At 38.2% G+C, this 22,159-nt stretch overlaps 1 protein-coding gene across 6 annotated transcripts in view; it reads left to right on the forward strand.

The window, feature by feature from the left end:
• The window catches only part of chl1a (cell adhesion molecule L1-like a), a 47,374-nt gene that overhangs the window by 2,213 nt on the left and 23,002 nt on the right, over positions 1 to 22,159 (forward strand). For 4 of the 6 annotated variants that reach the window (XM_027288918.1, XM_027288915.1, XM_027288920.1 and 1 more), the window contains exons 2-11: positions 16,058 to 16,233; positions 16,778 to 16,886; positions 17,009 to 17,193; positions 17,328 to 17,450; positions 18,736 to 18,906; positions 19,267 to 19,305; positions 19,496 to 19,607; positions 19,721 to 19,902; positions 20,042 to 20,176; positions 20,272 to 20,412. In XM_027288918.1, the coding sequence (XP_027144719.1) occupies positions 16,152 to 16,233; positions 16,778 to 16,886; positions 17,009 to 17,193; positions 17,328 to 17,450; positions 18,736 to 18,906; positions 19,267 to 19,305; positions 19,496 to 19,607; positions 19,721 to 19,902; positions 20,042 to 20,176; positions 20,272 to 20,412 (1,279 nt within the window). In that variant the 5' untranslated portion in view covers positions 16,058 to 16,151. The other 2 variants (XM_027288917.1, XM_027288916.1) reach the window with 2 other exon arrangements.

Consider the following 22,159-nt stretch of genomic DNA (forward strand, 5'->3'; position numbering starts at 1 on the left):
TGGATCTGTCATAATGCTTTGACACCGTGAAATGGAAAATCAAAACTTTCCAAGGCAAATAGCTCATAGCTGAACATAAATGTAGTGTCCCAGTAAATCACTTCCTACCACTTTTTTAGAGACTGTACACAACGTCACCCTGAGACAGGTATATCCAGCATGTGTTGCCACATGCCAGGCATGCTGTCTCCGCCTATCTAGCCTGCCTTTCAGAGAAAAGGAAGAGATAATAGCTCCTCTGTAACCCCTGTAATTGTATAATTGGAGCCTGTCAGAGGAGTTTTACTATATTTGCTAAGCACTTTAGATCTTGGTCAAACTTTGGCTTTACAGAAGTATTAAACTGACAAAAAAAACACTTCCAATTCTTAAAATTTAATTTTGTATTATTTATTGAATGGATTAGAAATTCTGCCAAATGTGTCGCGACAGAAAAGAGTATGTTTAGCTGCTGTCAGCATCTAAGCAGCTCATTGTTATCCATTAGGAGCAGCCAGTGCAGTGTAAGAGCCTTACCAGGCAGGGGGTGAGTTTCTCAGCTACTTAATCAGTGACATGTTGGGAAGAGTAAAACTCCATGCTAGTAAACAACAATATGCGATCAACATGCCGCCACTGCATGAAAGAATATAAAATAACCTTGTAATCTAATTTAGAGGGAGAATAAAGTGTCTAGATTGCAAATAGCTTTTTTCTTCTGTCACTTCCAGAGGGATTTCAGATATTTCAGATGTGAGTCACTAGGAATCGATCTCTGTGTTGGAGCTTTATTGATGAGAAAGACACAGTTGGGGATTCTCTCAATTAGAAAAAACAGAAAGGGAGGCGAACAAATACTTAATGCCATAGATAGTAAAATCAACAGCCAGTTGGCTTATTATATTTTCACTAAAATATAAAAGTTGTTACATAAGATGCTAAATTATTCAATGTGCAAAGGAACAACATTACACACAATTTCACAGTGAAGTCATTCATAAATTACAACAGTCAATTCCACAGAGAGCACTTTAAAGTAGACAGCAAAATCTGCGAAACATCTCTTATTCCTGAAGAAAAGAATACATCGGAAAAAAAAATGTTATTGTGTTTGCTTTTCTAGAGAAGCACAATAATCACATACTTTACATATCAATAGACTCAGAGAAAGCATTCATGTGGATTAACTGTTTAAGCACTGTTTAAGAAGATAATCTGTGAATACTGCATACATGAATAAATTTAGAAGTCTGTGTATTTTAGTAGATAACAGCTGGCAGAAACATTTTCTTTACATGTTTAAATCATGTTCTGTGCAAACTGATCTGACGTTAGCATCTTTTTATATCAGGTCCAGTCTTCAAGTGCCATCCATCATCTGCAACCAGACCCCATTATAAAACTAAAGGATTGGTGAAGAATCTAAAGGGGAATTTTTACGTTTGATAAAGAATAGCAGGTGGTTATGCTGGTGAGTCGTTCCCATGGTCTTTCCTGCTGTGAGTATTAGTTTGTGCTTCCGTGCCATAAAAGGACATGCAGGACTCCCTTTCCCGCTTCTCGCTCAATAATTTAATGATGCTTAGTTGGCTTTGATCAGATGATGACCATGAAAGAGAAACTAAACAGGTTGAGCAGTGATGTGTGTATTTGGTGAGGGAATTTATTGCTTTCCTCCGAGGACAGCCAGTCCACATTTGGAATGCTTGTGAAATATTTACAGGGACTCACCACTGTCTGAACACTGTGGTTTAAAATAGAGGGATCACTGTCAGGAAATCATTGTGTCTTCAGTCTATCATGTTTTTTTGTTTGTTTTTTTACATTTGTTGACAGATTTGTTAACATCAAACCTCCACCAGTGAAGGGATTAAGCTTGTATCCTGTGGAAATTTCTTTAAAATCCCCAGTAAATCTTTCCAGCCTAAATACCATCAGTCTTGTTACCATGGTGCCTGGCTTTCTGCCCCTTAGCTCTGGTTCCTAACAACCAGGAGCAAAGGTCATGACCGCTCTAGCCGACAACTGTTTGGTGAAATACACGCCTCACACAGGGGGCACAAATAACTTTGCTTCCCTGTCTGAACTGTTCTGAGGTTTCTTTGGCAAGTGCAAGAGGAGCGGGATGATCTGGCTATGCGGGCGGTCACGTATGCTGTCCTCAGCCTCCCCCCGTGCTGCACTCTTTAGAAGCTTTTGCACAAGATCAGTTGACAATAGGCAGCATTCCTCCTAGCAAGTGAGGAACATGGTTTGCTGGCACTTGAAATGCTCTTCACAGCATTCATCTGGACTTGTGCTTTTGAACAGTGCCCTCACTGTTAAGCCTCCTCTTTCAGGGACAAACGCTCATTTTGAGACAGCAGTACCGAAATAAGTTGTGATATAGCGCATCGCCTTGTTGACAGTGACAGCATGTCCCAGTTGCTCGTGTATGAAATAAACATCCTCTCTGTGTGTGGTCACCTCCTGCAGATTTATCAGTGGATCATTGTAAACTCTGTTTTGTTTTGGTCCTTGAACCTGTAGAGAGGGGGATACATTAAATAGGCTTGTTCAAAATCAAAGCATGTCACATGATCAACAATATGTCTGACTGTACAGCACAAACATGTATGGAAACATAATTATAACAGGTTTCCAGTGTGCAGGAGTAAAGAATTTGGCTATGACACATGGTTTCCATGTTCATACATGTTCTCCTGTTTGAAAGCTGGGATGATCTATAAGAGTCACAACAGCTTCCCACCGCTAACAGGAGGCTCAAAACATATCTCTTTAAGTTTTATGCTGGGTAGCATTTTCTAGTATATTCCTTGATTTTCAGTAATGTATAAAGTTGAAAGATGTGGAGTATTTAAATCCTTTATTTGAAGGAAAGTAGAAAACCATGATGCGAAAAATACTGAAAGCAAAACAAAAGTACCAAGTTTGTTATAGTATGTACTAACTAATGTATGCAATACAAACAGGATAATGTGTTATACATACATTATTTGATTACTATTACTCATTCATTATGTGTGCAACAATATATTATTATTATCATTTTAACTACTTTATGTATTTTTACTACTTTATGTATTATTAGTACTTTAGTATTTATGTCTATTAAATCTACTAAGTAACTAGTAACTATACCTGTTAAATAAAGATAGAAGAGTAAAAAATATAATATTTCTTAGTTAAATATAGGTATAAAGTAGCATAAAACTGAGGTACTTAAATCAAGTAAAACTGTACTTTTTTAGTTGCAAACTGTTTTTGAGGGCTGGTAAAACTGTACTTTTTTAGTTGCAAACTGTTTTTGAGGGCTGCGGAAACGAGCTGTAAACGCAATGTTGACATTTCACAAGATTTTAAGACGATGCTTATTCATACATCAAGCAGATCCGGAGCAACATTCTCATTCATTTGTTGTGTCTCTGGCCATCAGGCATTTTTTTTATTACCAATGAATCTGCTAATTTTTATTATTACCAGTCAGTTATTTAGTCTAATATAGTGAAAATGGTGAAAAATATTCACTACGGAGTTGCTAATATAGTGAAAATGGTGAAAAATATTCACTACGGAGTTGACATCTACAAAATTATTTGATATTTTCAACTGACATTCAAATAAATAGATATCCAGCTTTCTATCATGTAAGACAAAAGAAGAAAAGGATGAAATCCTCTCAGTCAGTCAACCAGTCCATTCATTGACTATGCTTTTCAGCTCTACTTGAAACATCAAACCGAAGAAAAGGCTAGTGGTGCATGAGATGTGATTTAATTACCACATAAGTTGAAAATGTTATCTTAAGAGATTTCTATTTTATCCATTAGAGGCAGCAATCCTTTTAATGCTCAGAGTTTTACCCCTGTGGAGAGCACTTTGAGTAAGTGTTGTACAAGTTTGTCTGATTTCCTACAGTGTTTCACGGGAATATATGTTGTTTTATCTTATTATATCTTACCCATGCCTCTGAAATCCATAGCTCTACTTTTGTGACACGCCATGGGAGGATTAACTTTGACCCTTGCACTCCAAGTGCGGTGATTTTGCTCATCTACTGCTGGTATTCCTAACAACAGGCTAGAACTGAATGTCTGTATTTTCCTGCTGCTGGAATTTGATTCATATGGTAATGAGCTGAAGTCCCATGGATTTCTCTCTCCTGTGCCGTAGATATCACACCCAAAACTTTCTTTCCCCCCTTTTCTCGCTTTCTGTCTGTTTTTGTCGCACTTGTGCTCCCCAACTTTCAAGGGTCACACCCTTGCTTGCAGTAATCGTACACAACACTCCTAATGTGGCAGCATGCGGTTCTACATTTGTTGATATGCATCTGCATTGCTGTCATGCCGTGTAGGTTCAGATAAATCAGCATACAACTCTCTGCTTGTCTGAAATGTTTGTTTTCATTGAATAGATAAAGATAAGGCAGCTTGAAAGTTCCCTCAGATAAAGATAATATTTTTTTGATGACTTGATTTTCTTGATGAGCAAAACAGCTCATTCCTGTTCACACAAGTAACCATACAGTGACTATACTTTCACAAGTCTTTTATAAAAATTTATTGTAAAACGAATCTTTACTGATGAAATTAACTGAACCATGATATACATAGTAAATGAAATTACATACAACAAACTTGATTTTTAACTTTCTCTTTGTCTGGTATAATGGTGATAACTTAGCTCACTTAGAGGACTATATCTAAAAATAATAGTACAGTAGATGAAATGCCCCTATATGTCAGAGTACACTCAAATAATATTTTGGGCACTTATGTATTTCAATTACATAGAACATTTCCATCCATTTGAATTACAAAGTTTTAATATAAATTCACTTACAAACTTAATGTGAAGCAAGTAATATGATTTATGTAATAGTACTAATAAACTCAAAATGAATGCATTAAATTTTACTGTTGGCTTTATTAATATTGAATGCATACACCTGGCTACTACTACACTACTGTGTAGTGGAAGCACATTGAGTTTATTAGTACTATTACATAAATCTTATTGCTTGTACTAAGTTTTTTAGTTAATTCATATTAAACCTATGTTATTCTATGTAACTGAAATGCAGTCCTGCATTTTGGCCCCAATTTTTTTTGTGTGTATTCTTCTGTCTACTTGATTGGTAAATTGTAATAAATTGACCTATCTACATGAGCTGAATTTGTTACATGTGTACAAACCCACCATATTTAAAGTGATTGGAGTGCTCTGACTAAATGCTCGTCACTGTAGAAAAACAAAATCCCTTGGCTGAGGTTTGTGCTCTAGTTAAAACATGCTTTTGCTGGTGTAGGTAGTGAAAATAGAGGATTAGCAGATTAGCATGTTTTGTAAAAACAATGAAACACTAAGAATTTCTTTGCATTTCCAGTATTTACTCTGTTCTCTCTTAACTCTGTTTAGTAAAACAGATCAACTACAGGATACAGAATGGTAAGGACTGTGCACCACAGACGATGAACTAGATGTTCAACAGCAGTAACATACTGGTTTATGTTTAAGACATATATCATTGACGTGATTTATCTGTGTAGCAGCCCTTTGAGTAATCAGCTGTGTGCAGAGATGTTGTGTTTCCTGTTGCTGTTTCTCTATGGTATCAGACCTTTCATATTATTTTGAAGTTTAAGCTTTAGCTATTAAGGTTTACTGCTGTGTTGTAGCAACCAAATGCCCTCCTAACTCTATCTTTGAGTTAGACAGTAGGGTTTTTGATCATTGTTTAATTATTAGTCAGCAGAGTTGCCAGGGGGGTGTTGCAATCTCTGACTTACAGTAAACAGGCTTCAGTTAATACTTGGCTCTGAATGTGAGACCAGCCACCCTGCCAACATACTCAGTCTGTGTTGAAACATTTATTACCTGACTGATGCTGTCACTTGTTATATGGGCCCACCTGTTCACATGCTGAAAGATGTCAAGCAGTGTATCATCTGCATACAGACTGATCCAGGCCACCTTGTCCTTCTGGGCATTTCTTTCCTTTGCTCTGGCACTTTCCTCCATACACCATCTCCCAAACTTCCGACCCAACACAGCGGAACCCCTAAAACACTCTTTTATGGACCCTTTCAATTGGGCACACAGACCAGAACAAACACTTTCATTCATGGTGTTCCAAAAATGCTAATGAAGCAAGGTCCTGACACTTTCACAAGGGTACCCCTGTCATGGGCCTGTGTTAGACAGCAGTGAGGCTATCACTCACACAGGGTGATGCAAGGTACAGCTCCTATGTTTTCTGTCCAGAGAGTAATTTAGAAGCTGATGAGTCTCCTTAAGCGCTGTTGGCTCCGAGCCATAGCATTGATGTAACAGATTAAAACAAAATGAAATAGGATATTGGAGGCTGTTTCCAGAAAAAGCTCATGAAATGCCTCAGCTGCCTTTAGTGCCGTAATAGAAGGACATTTCGTCCACCCATTAGTCATTCTTATATTAGGATCACCATGATTGTGTTTTTAGATGGCTTTTCTCACTGATTGAGATAACATGCCCCTCAAATAAAATATCACTTGTCTGTTTTGTTCATTACATGTTTAAGTTTCAAAGGTCTAGGTTTTATTCAGTTCCCCCCAAAAGGTTGTCGTTTTTTGATTGATTATGTGTTGTAAGCTTGCTCCACATGTAATGATGTTTGATGAAAAGCTTTGTGGGTGCGCTTTGGGGTGACTCATGAGCCCTGCAGTAGTTTCGTGACATGTTGCAGCAGATGCTTCAAAACTCACTGACTGCCAGCTCATCATGAGTGGGCAGAAAAATAAATTATAACGAATTCATTTCTCAAGTCTGATGATGAGAAACCTTCTTTGTGGATTTTTTTCTTTCTCCCAAAAACATGTAGTGAATGAAAAGAATTTCATTATTTCTCTTCATTTCATCAAGAATGTTTTTTTTTTGTATAATGCTGTTATGCATTTGACAGCATATTATCATTGCTCCATATGCTTGTGATTAAAAGGTATTATCTATTTTTTTTAAACTTGCTTCTTAATGACACACACACTTATAGGATTAGAGTGCTGGTTTAGACTCTCTTTATCCAGACAAACAGATGTTATGGTACAAATATTACTCGTCATCCTTTTGTGTCTTGTTTGTGAAGAAACTAGGCTGCAGGTGCAAGCTGTTTGAAGAAAGACCTAAATGCAATTTGGTGACAAGAACATCACTCCTTTTTTCCCTCCTTTCTTTTAGTCCATCTAAGGCTTGAGTAATACACCCACAAACTATGTTTTTGGTCTTTAAAAGCAAGGGTGGAAGAGGGCACGTGGGAAAGAGAGTGTTTATAATGGTGTGTGCAGGCTACAAGACCAGGCAGGTCTCACCCTGAAGTAAGGCTTCAAGACTTTATGTGTATAAGCCCTTTGAAGATGAATATTAATCAACAACATTACATTTTTGAGAGAGAGAGAGAGCATTGCTAAACATGATAAAATGGCATTTATCACAACTTGTCACTAAGTACATGGAAGTGTCTGTAGCTTCATGTACAGCTGTTGTTGTCTGTGCTACCAACTGAGCTAATGAACACCCCAGAGATTTAAATTTTTAATATATAATATATTCGCACAAGTTGACCGACATAAGATCTTGATCCAGTAATAATATATTTTTTTAAAAAGAATAACAAATGAAAAAACATGTACATTGCAAATCATTTACACATGTTCTTCAACATTTCAAGGTCTCTAGATGCAGTGCATTGTCTTTGCAGACAGAAACTGAACTTCTAGTGTCTCATGTCATTGGTGCTTATCCTGCACGTAAATAGACTCAGATGCACGCGGTGCCAGCACTGTATTTATATATTCTTTGTCCTCATCAACTAAACATACAGAAATCATTGTTGAAACTAATTAAAGACATGATGCCCAAATAAATAAAATAGTTTTAAGTTAAAAGACAGCAGTGGAAACCTCAGTGACATCAAAAAGAGGAAATAATGAGGTAAATAATAAAGGTATTATTTCATTAAATTATAGTAATTATAGTAACAGTAAATCTGTAAACATAATATTCATAAAAAAACACTATAATGCCACACAATGCCACAATATTTTTTTTAAGTCAAACTTTTGTGGAGTAGCTTTAGTCAAAATACTGAAGGACTGCACTTATAGGAACAGTGGTCCTGAAGCAAAACATCTTCCATTTGTTGGACTTCTTCTGAAAAAAGACTTTAACAACCCAACTAAATACCACTTTAGGCCTTCAAGATTATCCCATAAACTAATTACCAGCTTAGTTCAGACCATAGAGCACAGCACTGCTCTGTTATCTGCCTCTCTGCAACAGCGATGAACAATGTGTCAGGGTGAATGAAGGTGTGAAGAGGTCTTTCCGTGGCCTCGGTGTATGAAGGGGGGAAGTTGAGTGTGACTGTTTGTCTCCACACTGTCTCTTCCTGTGTTACTAGCTGTGGCAAACTGATTAAGCCCCTGAATGCCACTCTTTGTCACTCTTCACTTCTGTTATGGACATGTTTCTATAGTGATTCATGTTGTTTTTCAGCCTGTGTGCTCAACATTCATTTTTTTTAACGGAACGTCAAGTTTTGCAATAATTCTTTTCACATTCTCACACACATTTTGTGTGGAGGGTAAATATTTCTATTTCTAATAGCGTGCCAACTGTTTGCGTGCCAGGCTGACTCCTGTTTAGGCAGCTCTTCACATGACATTGCACAGGAATCACTTAATGGAGCGACACACCTTCATAAACGTCCACACAGCCTATGTGCTGTGTTCCAGGGATTGATCACAGGCAAGGAGTAACTGTGGAGTGGAATGTGACATAAAACATTATAGGATGCAGGATGCAAGTATTCAAATTCAAATAGTTTCAAACCTGCGCACATACTTTGCGATGTTTTTGTAGGAGTGTTTTGAGGTTTTGAAATATGAGCCACTACACGCTTTGGCTTTAAACCTGTTACGCTTGTATACAACGTAAAAGTATAGAACTCCTGCCTCTTTACATAATACTGGAAGCACAGGTTTGATGTGGCTGTGTCTGTGAATTTCAAACTTGCATAATTACTAGCTTGTTGAAGTGCTCAGAGGACTAGAACAAACACAGGTCACATTACTGCTGCAACACGTAATGAAGAAAAAAGGTAAGGGGAGTTACTTTATGACCTTTGCAACCTGACTTCAACTTCAGGATGTTTTAAGAGGGAAACACGGCCGTAGGCACTTTCTTTAAACTAAGAAAAATTCAAACGGTAATTTTGTCTCCTCATTGGTATAGAAAAAAACCCTGAATACCAGGTTATATACTTCAGAGATGGACTCTCCCTTTTAATGTTCAGACTTTGCCATAAGAATTGATTACTGTCCTAAATGAACTACTGTGCTACTGTAACTTACACCCAATGATTTATTTGACTGTCACTGGGAGCACTCTAAGACTATGCCTGATATTGGCATCAGTTCAGAGGTTGTTTTAGTATGTCTATGTCAACACAATCAAACAAAGTGCCATTTCCAGATAAGCAGTGAAATCAGTTGTCAGTAACTGAAGATAATAAAACACAAAGGCAAAGGCATGACAAAACATGATCAATCAACATTCAAAATGTGTGCATGACAGTGAGTCACAGGTCTGACTCATAGTCTAACATTCACAAACACATTCTTTAAAGTCAGGATTCTTTTGCATGTGGCTTAATAACTCTGTAGATGAACTTCAAATGTATTTAAAGATGCCTGGGAACCAGTTATGGCCTGATGCCTGAGAGGTTTCTGAAACGGCCATAAAATTAGCTTAATTACACATTCTTTTGTGTGGACGGTGAAGGGGCATTAGACAAGCCCCTTCACTGTCCATTTTTAAAAAATGTCTTAAGACCCATTTTTATTCCTTGGCTTTTAACCCAGCATGAGACTCTGTTTCTGTTTTTGCTTTAATATTATTTTAACATTGTTTTATCGTTTATTATTGTTTTTATATTGTTCTTTATTTTATATGTCTTATATTTCATGTTCTATTTTATGTACAGCACTTTGTGTCAGCTGCGGCTGTTTTTAAAGGGCTTTATAAATAAAGTTGAGTTGAGTTGAGTTGAGTGTTCAACATCCTGAATTTTAAGAATGAAATGTTAAATAGCCCAACCAAGTGAGTTCAGATGAGTTTGTGTAGTTGTGTACTTGCACTAAAACAAAGTAGTCAGGGGGAAGGTTCTGTTTGTAAAAGCACTCTACTATTTCTTCTTGAATACAGTTTGTCTGAAAGCTGGCTTCCTCTCGGTCTGTCCCAGCAGATGTTTATGGTCGTCTGAAACCTCCTCCATCATTGCTGTCATTATCTGTGCTGACAGCAAATCTTGTCATGATGTGTTTCTTTTGTGTGTGCTGTTGTATGTCTGCTGGTGTCTACACATAGTGTTGTATGGTTAAACCCTCAAACAATGTTTGAGAATGTAATATCAGCATGAATGGCTCACAGCATTAGTCGCTGTTGTAAAACATTCCCTGTACATATTTAGGTGTGTCCTGTTTTTTTGTTCTTTCTTTGATTACACTTATTACACACACGCACATATACTATTATGGTTGCTTTAACCCAGTCATCTCATGTTGTAGTATGTCAAGGTATCTGTAAGCTTGTTTGGAAGGTATTTTTATAATTACTAAGCATTGGGGAGCTTTGCATGAAGACAGAAGCAAAAGACTTGTAATTATCAGAGAGCACCGCAGACTTTTGGGTAGGAAATGCATCATGACAAAGGCACGGGGCAGGTCAACCTTTTCAGTTAGTCACCACAGGGAACTGAGATGTTGGTGGTGATGTGAAGTCGGAATTCACAAATGAGGTTGCCTCTCGTTTGTTTTAACATCCACGTTAATTAAACAAGCACAATGAAACTGGTCATGAGTAGAGACCCTGAAAACTCTTGCGAGCTCTGTGCCGTCGCTTTTGTTTATTTCATTGTGTAAATGTCATCAGTCAGCTGTGAGTCACAATTAAAACGATGATAACACATAATTTATCAGCACCATTAAATAGAAAATAACTGGTCCTCTCCAGTGTAGTGTGACCATGTCAGTATGTCAGTCTCTGAGAGTTAGGAGCTGTTCATGTAGAGTACTGTACACGATTAGTTGTTTGGTCTAGTGACAAGAAATAGAAAAAAAGTCCATCTCAGTTTGTCAGAGTTGTTTTATCTGACCAACCGTCTATAGCCTTTAAATATTCGGTTTCTAATCATAAAAAAAAACAAAGAAAAGTAGAAAATGTTGTACAGCAAATGTTGTATATGTTACAAGTTTAAAAGTGTAAAACTGTAGTAACAAATGAAGTTTTACTGGGGTTCACCGCTCTCAACTCTCTCTTAAAGTAATCTGGAAAACAATTAAAAAGTCAGTAAGCGAAAGAGCGGACCACCATCTTTTCCTCACAAAATCTGTCTCTTTATTACAACAACAATAAACAATAAACATCCCCTACTGTAAACATGTTTCAATTTCAATTCTCATTTGTTAGTTTAAACTTCTTCCACACACTTTCTTTTAAGTGCCATAACATACAAAGAATGGATCAGGTTTAGCTATTATCATGTTAGCTTATATAACTATACTTTTGTTTTGGTTAACTCAGGAAATCCACTAATGTATCCAGGTAATACGGTAAATCACAAACCCTATAGGATGAGTATTTAAATGACTTCAGAGCCAAAACCACGAAACATAATACACATAGGGAAAACTGCTCAACTTATACTGTATCTTTAAACACAACCGGACACATAACAGCTCATATAACTTTAGGAATAATCCCAACTTTTAGTCATAAACAGTCAATCTATCTTCTTTTAACATTAACCATCAGTCATAACATGTCAGGATATCTAAAAAAACAGAAATACAAACACACCAGGGAGTGAGGAACCTAGCACATAGCATCACACATACACAGTCACACATATCAGAAACAAACTCATCACAGCTACAATACATTACTACACATTTCAGGAGGAATTGGTCCTGGAAAACAGAATTAAAAAGTCAGTGAGCGAAAGAGCAGACCACCATCTTTTCCTCACAAAATTTGTCTGAGGGAAGAGGGAGGAGTCGCTCACCTTAGGCCCCCCGGTGAAACCATACCTGCACTCCAGTTATTCTTTCTTTTCTTTTTTTTCTTCACCCCCCCATCAAGATTGTCCTTCACAATAAAATGTAAGAATTATATTTAACCTTGAGCTGGTTGCTACAGACAGTAACAAAGTACTGTGTAAAATGATGTTCTCATGTCAACATCAGATTTCAACCGTAAACAAACAAAAAGTGACTATGTGCTCTTCCATTAAGGTGTATCACATATAAAATGAAAAACATTAACTTGTTTTCAAATTAGTTCCAGTTGTTATTATAAAATATGTATCACAAAAGATTTGTTATTCCTTAAGCATCAGTCTATGTTTAGTCTCCTTTTCTTTTGGTTCTAACTTTGCATTTTCCAGTTCCAACAACATGCAGCCAGGTGACTCTATGCATACATTTAAATAGACCAGACAATATATATTTGGACATACTACAGCTATTGTCTTTTGTACATGCCAAGCTCTGACTATGACTATGCAAGTCTGTTAGGGTTTTGCCTCTAAGGTTGTTTTCTGTGTTTACAAAGTCTTGCTCTCTTAAACATGGAAAAGGTCAATTTGATGTGATGACAACTGTCTTAAATGGGCTGTGTAATTATGTCCAGTAAAAGTGGCTTAAGGTTGAATTGTGGGCAAGTCTGAATCAGTAACTGGTTTAAAAAGTGTGAAGTATAACTTCCTATTTGACACAAATAAATAGACACAAAAAGACACATACAGTTAGGTTAGTTCCCCCTCCAGAACAGCTCACTAAAGCTTCCTTTTAAACATACGTCTGTCATTCTTCTCTTTAGAATAAATAGTATCCGGAAAAGATTAGTATGGAGCTTGCACCACCTAGTTTCAAGCTTTAATATACCAAGGCTGTGAATTTCAACTCTTTTTCCTGCTGGTTGAATGACCCTGCACAGCAGTGTGTTTTGCTTACCCAACCAGTGCGGTGATTATGTCTCCATTAGGCTTAGAAAATGATGTTGTTGATACAATCTCCATTATTGCCAATACACCGCAAATCAGGAAATAAACTGAAAAACACTTTCAGACACTCAGGACAGTGTCTCTAATGCTACCTGTGTCACAAATGTAATATAAATAGAGCCTATTGAGAGAATTACAGATAGACATCTGAGACCTCAGCATAAAATGGGAGATTTAAGTTGTTTGAATAGCTTCAGGAGAAATACAGATTGAACTGAAACATTTCTTTACATATCTCCAGATAAGAAACCGTGTTTGCACCATTAAAAAAACCTTTAAACGACAGAATCCAAGTGACCTGCTATCCACAACATCATGTCTATTTCAAGCATGTTCTCCCATGCCTTCATCTATCAATACCCTAGAGCATTGCATGAAAATTAAAGTACACTTCCACAAAAGCTCCACTCCTCTGAGAGCAGATGACTCCCTTCTCTTTTCAATAGAGCTAAGACACATTGCATTAAAATCATTGAGACGAAGCCGGGTGTAAATGGGCGTGCATAGTTTGTGGAAGGCAGGATGGAGGGATCAACAGAGAAAAAAAGGAGAGAGAGAGTGAGGGAGAGACATGCCTGTACTTCCTCTCCGCCCATTCTTTAATGTTCACTGAGTAGCCCTGCAGTGCAGGCTTTGTCCCAGTCATTGTCACAGGCTTAGAGAGCCTCTTTACCAAGTGAGAAGCTTTGGCGACATATGTCACTTCAGTGAGTCTCCTGTCGCTCTTTAGCTGCTTGAGTGGAGGGGCGGGTAGGGAGGCGTGTCTGTCCACAAACGTGAGGTGAAGAACGAAGGACATGTCAGAGATGTTCAGAGAGAGTTGCTGGAATGATCCATTGATGGTTCTGTCCTGTACTTTTTTCCATGGACTTTTAGTGTAGCTGCCTTGGGCCTCTTCTAGAGGTGGACTTGAGGTGGAATGACTCAAAAACTAGTGAGTATTCTTTATGAAGTAGTATTTTGGGAATGGTTTCTTTCTGTGTTTACCGTACATGTATTTAAATAGAGGTGTACACATCCTTGTAGGTCGCCTGAGGCAGGTTTCTTTAATTTAAAGAAAAGGAGAGGGGTCATTGTATACAGTGTGTGTTAGCAAGGATTAGTCATGTGGTAGTCACACTCTTCATGACTTGGTCAGCTATTGGTTTAGGAACACAATCCCTGCGGATTTGTGGCTATGATCTGCCATGTGTTCAGGTAATAGATCCTTTAGTCCCAAAACAAATGCTTTGTTATCTGTTTACACAGAGACTCCACCCCATTTTACGCTCCAAGGATTTTTCCTTTACACAGACTGTCAGCTTTTGTTTAAGTTATCATTTAAGTGGTAGGTTTGCAGATCTCCACGTGCATATAAAGATTAGTCATGTGCCTTACCTAAAGGTACCCTGGGTGTGTACCGGGGAGTGGATTTGCTACACATGAATGAAAGTTGCCTGTTTGATTGTTGCCTTGTTGCCAGGATCAACACAAATCCGGATAAAAGGTCATAGTCCTCATGTCACTGGTTGACTCTGGGCCTCCTACCTAACATGGTCTCTGCATGCCCTGCTGGAGAGTTTTCTGTCTGTGATTTAAATTACAGCATGGTCACTAAAGTTTATACTTAAAGCTATAATAGTTCTGTAGGTGGCAACGCTGTATCTGTAAGTGGTCTGTAATGCAAAATGTGTGTGTGCATGTGTGAATAGCATCAGACTAAAATAGATTTACAGCTTTATAACAACATGAAAATGTATGTTTACTCCAGTGGAACAAACATCATCTAACCAGCTTTGTTAACCATTCAATCCGGCTGAAGATAATCACAAAAAGTCCTTATTGCAAATAATACTCTGCCACAATCTCTCAATTTGTTTAATTGATTCTAAATTCAAGCAGCTTAATCCTGAATCTCGTTTCAGCAATTACCACATTAACCTTTCTCACTAAGAAGGGACAACTCATGCAGTTTTGTGTCCTTAGAAGAACCCAGAGTAGCACAGAGTCATTGTTAAGCAGCGTACTGTATGACTGCTGGGGCTCCCCGCCTTCATTCTCCTGATAGCAGGATTAGCTAGAGGGTGAATCCATTTGGCATTGCCAGCGCTGCCGTCTCAGCTCTGTGAGAACTAAGCCGTGAAATACTGATGGGCTAAAACCAATTTATAGTCTGGCATCTTGGATCTAGCGATCATAGCAGACAGCTTTGTGCCAGCCGGGTTTACAGTAAGCATGCCATGCGATGCCACCAGCCAGGCTTAGCAGTTCAAAGAGTAATCTCCAGACAGGCACTCTGATGTGTTGAGCTACAGGATCACAACAATGAGAGACAACTGACTTTAGTGTCCTTTAGTGTCGTCAATGAGACATTTTGCATCATTTTCTTTAAATAATACAGACCTTTAAATTACTTCATTTTTATTCAAGAAGATATTTAATGTGCAAATGGATGAAACTGAATTACTCTAATTAAAGTTTAAAATTAAGGATTTAAAATATTCAACTTGAAATTACTCAGTTGCTGATGATCCTATGTGACTGTTCTGCCTTTGAAAGCTAAACCTTAAGATTCATTTAATAAATGCCCTTTAGGTGATCTACATTTACTTGCAAAACATCATGAAGAACTCTATTCTTACCCCGAGGCACAGCACGTTTGAAATGAAAATATCAAAACAAAAAATTCTTTGTATTTTAATGGGGATTATCATAGAAAAACACTGGAAAGTATGTTGGTTTGATGTTTTTTATGTTGTCGGATCTTATTTATATATTTGCCTTCTGGTCTTACCTTACTTGGCAGTCAGCCAGGTTGTATAAAGTGCCTGTTTTCAACAGTGCTACCTTAAGTGTTATTATTTGCAGCCTGTCTGGAGCTTAACACCTCTGTGATGTTTATTCAGCACTGCATTTCTGAGATTAGAACAGATGTTTATCTGACCAACTGTTGTAAGTTGAATTGGTCAATTTATGTCCATGTTATTGTGACTCCCGTAGGTCCACTGTGCCTTACAAACTCCAAGTGACGCCAGTTGATCTGCATCCACACGTTCTTTTGATCCCTACTGTCTGCATTAACCAGTGGAGGGTGATGAGGTTGGTGGGGATCTTGCAGCTTGTTCTGCTTTTGGCCTTGACCTCCAGGGCCACAGGCTTCAGTATCCCTCTGGAAGGTAAGAGTGGCGTGATACTTGTTAAGGTCGTGCTTACTTAATCAGTACTTCACCTTCAGGAAATATGAACAGTCGTTTGACAAGGTTTGATTGACATGCAAGGCGACATTTTTATTAGTAGTATAGTCTTTCCCTCTGTTCTGAGTAACATTTGTGAAAAATGTGTCCATGCTGCTTCAGTATAAATATTTACAGCTTTTTAAAATTAGGCCTAACAAATAACAACTTTGTGTAAACTGTTTAAATCACAAGTGTTCCAGCTGAGGTGTCTTTGTTTAGGACTAAGAATGCTTTGCAATCAAATCCTGGTGTGCTATTTTAGTTCAGTGTCTATCTTGTCCAGATTACGCAGAGTTGTTGACATACACCTTTGCCTGTATTCTCTTTCATTTCAAACAGTGGAGAAAGAAAAGAATAGGACATGGTAGAAGAATAATACAACAATACAATACATACAACAATACATTATTTTTTTGTAGTGTGATCTTGTAGAAAAAGTGAAAGTTTAATTAACATTTTAGTGTTTTGTGTCTTCATATTATAGTGGAGCAACCTCCAACCATAATATCTCACTCATCTGGTCCCATTATCGCCCTTCCTTTTGACCAAACCATAAAGATTAAGTGTGAAGCCAAGGGCAACCCACCACCAGAGTAAGTGATACCAACATGATCTCTGTCACAAAAAACAAAACCAAATTCTATCAATGTTTCAGATGAAGTTTGACAAAAAATCATAGCTCTCATCAGCTGCATTGATTATTTTGCTCCAACAGATACAGATGGACAAAAGATGGCGAAGACTTTATCCCTCACATCACAACAAACAAAACAGACCACACAGGTGGAACCTTTGTGCTTCACAACAAGCACCATGTTCAGTTTCAGGGTAAATACAGATGCTATGCTTCCAACAAACTCGGAACTGCCATGACGGAGGAGATTGAACTAATATTTCCCAGTGAGTAACCTTTACAAAAGACACTCATCTGTTATGTGAAGCTTCTGGCTAATGCTTTTTTTTTTAAAGTCACTATAAAACTGATTATTTTTTTGTCAGGGTCAATGTTTTAATTTTGTTTAATGTCTGATTAGGTGTCCCCAAGTTTCTAAAGGAAAAACCTTCACCCATTGTTGTTGAGGAAGGAGATCCAATCATCCTGCACTGTAATCCTCCAGAAGGCGTAGCCCCACGTCAAATTTACTGGATGTCTATTGGTAAGCCAGGAAGCAACTGTTTATGCTTGTGATTTATACAGTTGATCAAGTCAACAGTTTGGTTTACTCCCGCCCAGAAAACAGTTAATGTTCTTCAACTATAAACACTCTTTCAAGCCGCTGCGTCACTTTCAATTGTGCTCCACATTTATTACATTGATGGTGCATGGATGTCAGTGGCCAAACATTCACACATCACACTGTTTTCTCTGTGTAAATATTTTAATGGTCTGTCTATATCACACTTTTCTCAAGTTTCTCACAGATGAATATGTTTCTAAAAAAAAAATAGCTGTCAACACTATGTACTTTGGAAAAGGCACATCCCCTGGCTGTCCTCACCCTCCACAGTGAAGTTAGCAGTGACAATACGAAGAATGGTACACACTTGATGCTCACGTTTGATTCACATCAGGGTCATTTTACCCACCACTGCCAACGAAAATGATTTACTGTGTAGAAAGCCCTTCAAATTCTGTCTGAAGTGCTTTTGGCAATAGGGGCCGAGTTTTCTGTCAGCCCTAGGAGAGCTCCTCAGCCGCCTCTAACAAACCTGACTGATGTCCAAAAGAAAAAAATATAGTTTTTTAGGTGCTCATAAGGACGGAGCCTAGAGGCAAAGGACAGAGTAGTTGAAAGCATTGTGCACAACCCTCTCACACATTTATGTTTCCAACACAACAATCAATACATTGTGCATGATAAAAGACACTTAAATATATACAGTAGTTTCATACTGATGATGTGAGTCTTCACAATCCAGCAGAACATTGTTGGAAAAATATTGTTTTAGTGATTGATCTTTCAACCATCTTCAACTGCCGTGTAACTTAATCAGAACCAAGTACAGTATACAATAATATAAGATTTTATAGAGAGTTTTCCTTGAATATTCAACAAAACATATGACTTAAGGCTATATCTTAAATGAAGCTGTTAAGTACTGTGAATGGTCTGACCAAGGAATAACACAGGGCGTCACTGACCCGTGACTTAAATAATGGCTCTATGTAAACCAAATATGCTGTCACAGTGTAGTTACGAGTTCACCGGCTCCATACATGGAAACTCTTTGTGGTGTTTCCATTAACACTGAGCTTATATGAGGCTACGCTGTGCTGCATTTTGTTATCATGAGACCTGAGACCTTGTTTGTCTTTTTATTTATTCATGTATTTTGAGAGGTTCAATTTGTGCTTTCTTACCAGCCACAATTAAAAATGTAGATTGACTCTATCCGCAAACAGACATTGTATATCATTAATACAAATATGCTTTTTTCCAGGTCTCCAGCATATTGAGCAGGATGAGAGGGTTTCCATGGGCACTGATGGCAACCTGTACTTCTCTAATGCCCTACAGAAAGACAGTCGTCAAGACTACTGTTGCTTTGCTGCCTTCTCCAGAATACGCACCATCGTCCAGAAAACTCCCATGGCTGTTGTGGTCAAGAGCTGTAGGTTTACAAAATAATCTGTGTGGCTTTAATTGAAATAAAGCCAACTATACTTTCTGTATCGAGTGTTTATCATGACATCAGGTACAGATCCCTGAGAAGTTAAAATACAAAGAAATGTTACAGGTTTTTTGCTTTCTTAAAGAGTGTGAAAGGAGAACATTTGCATGTATTTTCAGGTATTTTTACTGTTTTATTTAACACGTTCCTGTACCACATACCAAGAAGCAGGGCTTGCCTTGTCATGTTTATTCTCTGTGAAACTCTGCTATGACAGGATTGAGCAATGCATGTCGACAAAGACAAACCATCTTTGCCACTACCAGCATTATTCTCACAGTATTGTGGTCTCTGTTCCAGTGAAAGCTGACAATGAATCTGCTGACGGTGGTGATGCCAGTAAGTGATAACCACACATCAAGCCTTCACAGCATAAGTCAGAACATGTCTTACATTATGCAAACAGGCAACACACCTAGCTGTTTTGTCTTGTAGATGCAGGTGATGGCTTGACAATAAGGTTGTGTGTAGCTGATGTTGCTGTTAAAAGTATACACAAGACTGAGTCAAACTATTGTGTTCAATTCAGCTGACGCCCCCCCAGTGAGAATACCCAGCCTGCTGCTGCCCTCTGGTGTCCAGACTGAGAAGGTGCTGTTGAAAGGAGAGACTCTGGAGCTTGAGTGTATACCACAGGGATAGTATGTATACATACTACATCATCACAACTAAAACCACACCATTGCTATAAATGAAATATTATCATATTTATCTGGCATTATGTCCCATAAAATATCATTGCTTTATGTCGTAGTCCTACTCCAGAGATAAAATGGATGAAAATGGGAGAAAAGCTGCATCCACGGACAAAATTTATGAACTTTGGAAAGCAGTTGACCATATCTGCTGTGGAAGAAAGGGATGCAGGAAAATACATGTGTACAGCCAAAAACACTGCTGGACAGGCTGTCCACTACTTTGATGTGATAGTGGAAGGTAAGTCAACCACATGTGCTACAGTAATTCCGCATGTATTTGTGGGTGCGTTTGTTGTTGTCTCAAAGAGAAAGCTGTTGACACTGGGGTGGCAGTTGTTTTGACTCAGACCAACACAGCTCCTCTTAACATCCCCCAGAGCCGCCAAAGTGGCTGACAGAGCCTCCTCAGAGCCAGCTGACTGTGATTGGGTCTGATGTTCACATCAAGTGCTCGGTCAGTGGAAAACCACCACCAGACATAACATGGAGGAGGAATGGAGAATTGTTCAGAGGTGAGTGGAAAGCAATTCAAGCTGTGGTTTTATGTGTGCCACTGTAATCCTTGTGAAATGATTTTGATGTTTCTATGTCCATTTGTTGCCGTCAGATGACCCACAGAGCAACAGGCGGGTGCTTGATGACACTGTGGTGCTCCATAACGCCAGACCAGAGGACAGTGCCATCTACCAGTGTGACGCCTCCAACAGTCACGGCAGTATTCTAGCCAACATTAACATCATGGTCATGAGTGAGTATCAAAGCAAGGCTTTAGCCCCGCACAACCAGCTTTTAAACACAGGGGCCACTTTAGATCTGGGAAATGTGCAGTTTGTGTGAGCTCAGTACCATTTCACCATTGCTTCAGATTTTCAGGTGGTTCATTCACTGACAGATAATGCCAAGTCTTTATGTCTTTTTATTGGCTACGGCAAGTTTTTCCTTCTTTAATCACCCAGTTTTGTGCTCACATGCTCACTAAAGCTTCATCTTTTCTTCGGCTTTTGGCTGTAAAAGTAGCAGGTGTTCTGCTACTGTAAATAAAAAGAAATCACACCCACATAGAGCTAATGTTCTCTGCAATTTCTGCTGTTGCATCCCATCTGTCTCAATGTTTTACAACTTAAAATGTAGCTCTGCTTTTGTACTATGCTGTACTACTTACTCACGATTTGCCTGTTGACACGAATGGGAAAGTCTAACAGGATCTTCTATTCATTATAGTCTATAGAGTAAATGGCTACGTTTATATAGCATTTTTATCCAAAGCCTCCACTGTGATTTGTGGATGACCCTCTCTACCTCATGAGTCACACCTGCCCCAGCTATTCTCTAGTAATCAGAGGGTCCCTGGTTTACTGGCTCCCCAGTCCAGTATAAGTGTCTTTGGGCAAGATACTGAACCCCAGATTGCTCCCATTGGCTGTACTATAGGCATGCACACATGTGTGTATGGATGAGCTTATATCATCTTGAGCACTTTGGATAGGAAATGATGAACAGCTGGCACCTTGCATAGCAGGCTCAGTGTACAGTATGAATCTGTGTGTGAATGGGTAATTGTGTGTGTCGTAAAGCGCTTTGAGTGGTTGGTAGACCAGAAAAGTGCTGCATATATACAAGTCAAGCCATTTTCTATGTACAAACTTGAACAAAGTCAGTCCCTTCTATAATTATATGGCATTACATACTATTTTTCACTCACTTATCTCCATTCTAACACTCCTCACTTGATAGCATATGCTTCATGAATATGTCACCGTCTGGAGGAGTAGATGTTAACTCAAATGAGAAAAGAGTCCTACCTATAGAGAGTGTCACCCCCTCTGCAACAGGAACGTGCATGATTACTTTCATTATCAATTCTCAATTAATTCAGTGTTTAATTTTTACTAAATAATTTATTCATTGCTTCGACTATAAAGTGTCAGCAAAAAGAAAAAAAAAAGGCCACAATCACGGTTTCCCAAAGCCCAGATTTACATATGTAGATTGCTTACTTTGTTTTTGTTTTAGAAGATTTTTTGCTTAAAAATATCTATTAACAAATTAATTAATTGGTAAATCATTTCAGCTTTGCACATGATTATGCTGTATTTGATCATATTTAACCTGATTTAAAAACTGTTAAAAACAATTATATTAGGGGTGTCGGTTAGCTGAGTTGGCAGAGCAGCAGCATTATGTACGAAGGCTCAGTACTTGGCCAGGGTTCGAATCCGACCTGCGGCTCTTTCCCGCATGTCATTCCCCATCTCTCTCTCTCCCCACATTCCTGTCACTCTTCAGCTGTCTCTCTCAAATAATAGCTCAAAAAGTAAATATCTTTTAAAAACCTCCAAAACAATGATGTTAAATTGTTTTTACCTGATATGTGATCCTGGAATGAACCACACACCATACTATTTGGTGGAGCAAGTTTATGTTCCTAGATTTTTAATCTTATTTTATTACTTCGGCTCTCTATAAAAACATGTTATATCTCCTGAAGTGTTACA

This window comes from Larimichthys crocea, chromosome XV, assembly GCF_000972845.2.
Source record: "Larimichthys crocea isolate SSNF chromosome XV, L_crocea_2.0, whole genome shotgun sequence".
In the NCBI taxonomy this organism is placed as follows: domain Eukaryota; kingdom Metazoa; phylum Chordata; class Actinopteri; family Sciaenidae; genus Larimichthys; species Larimichthys crocea.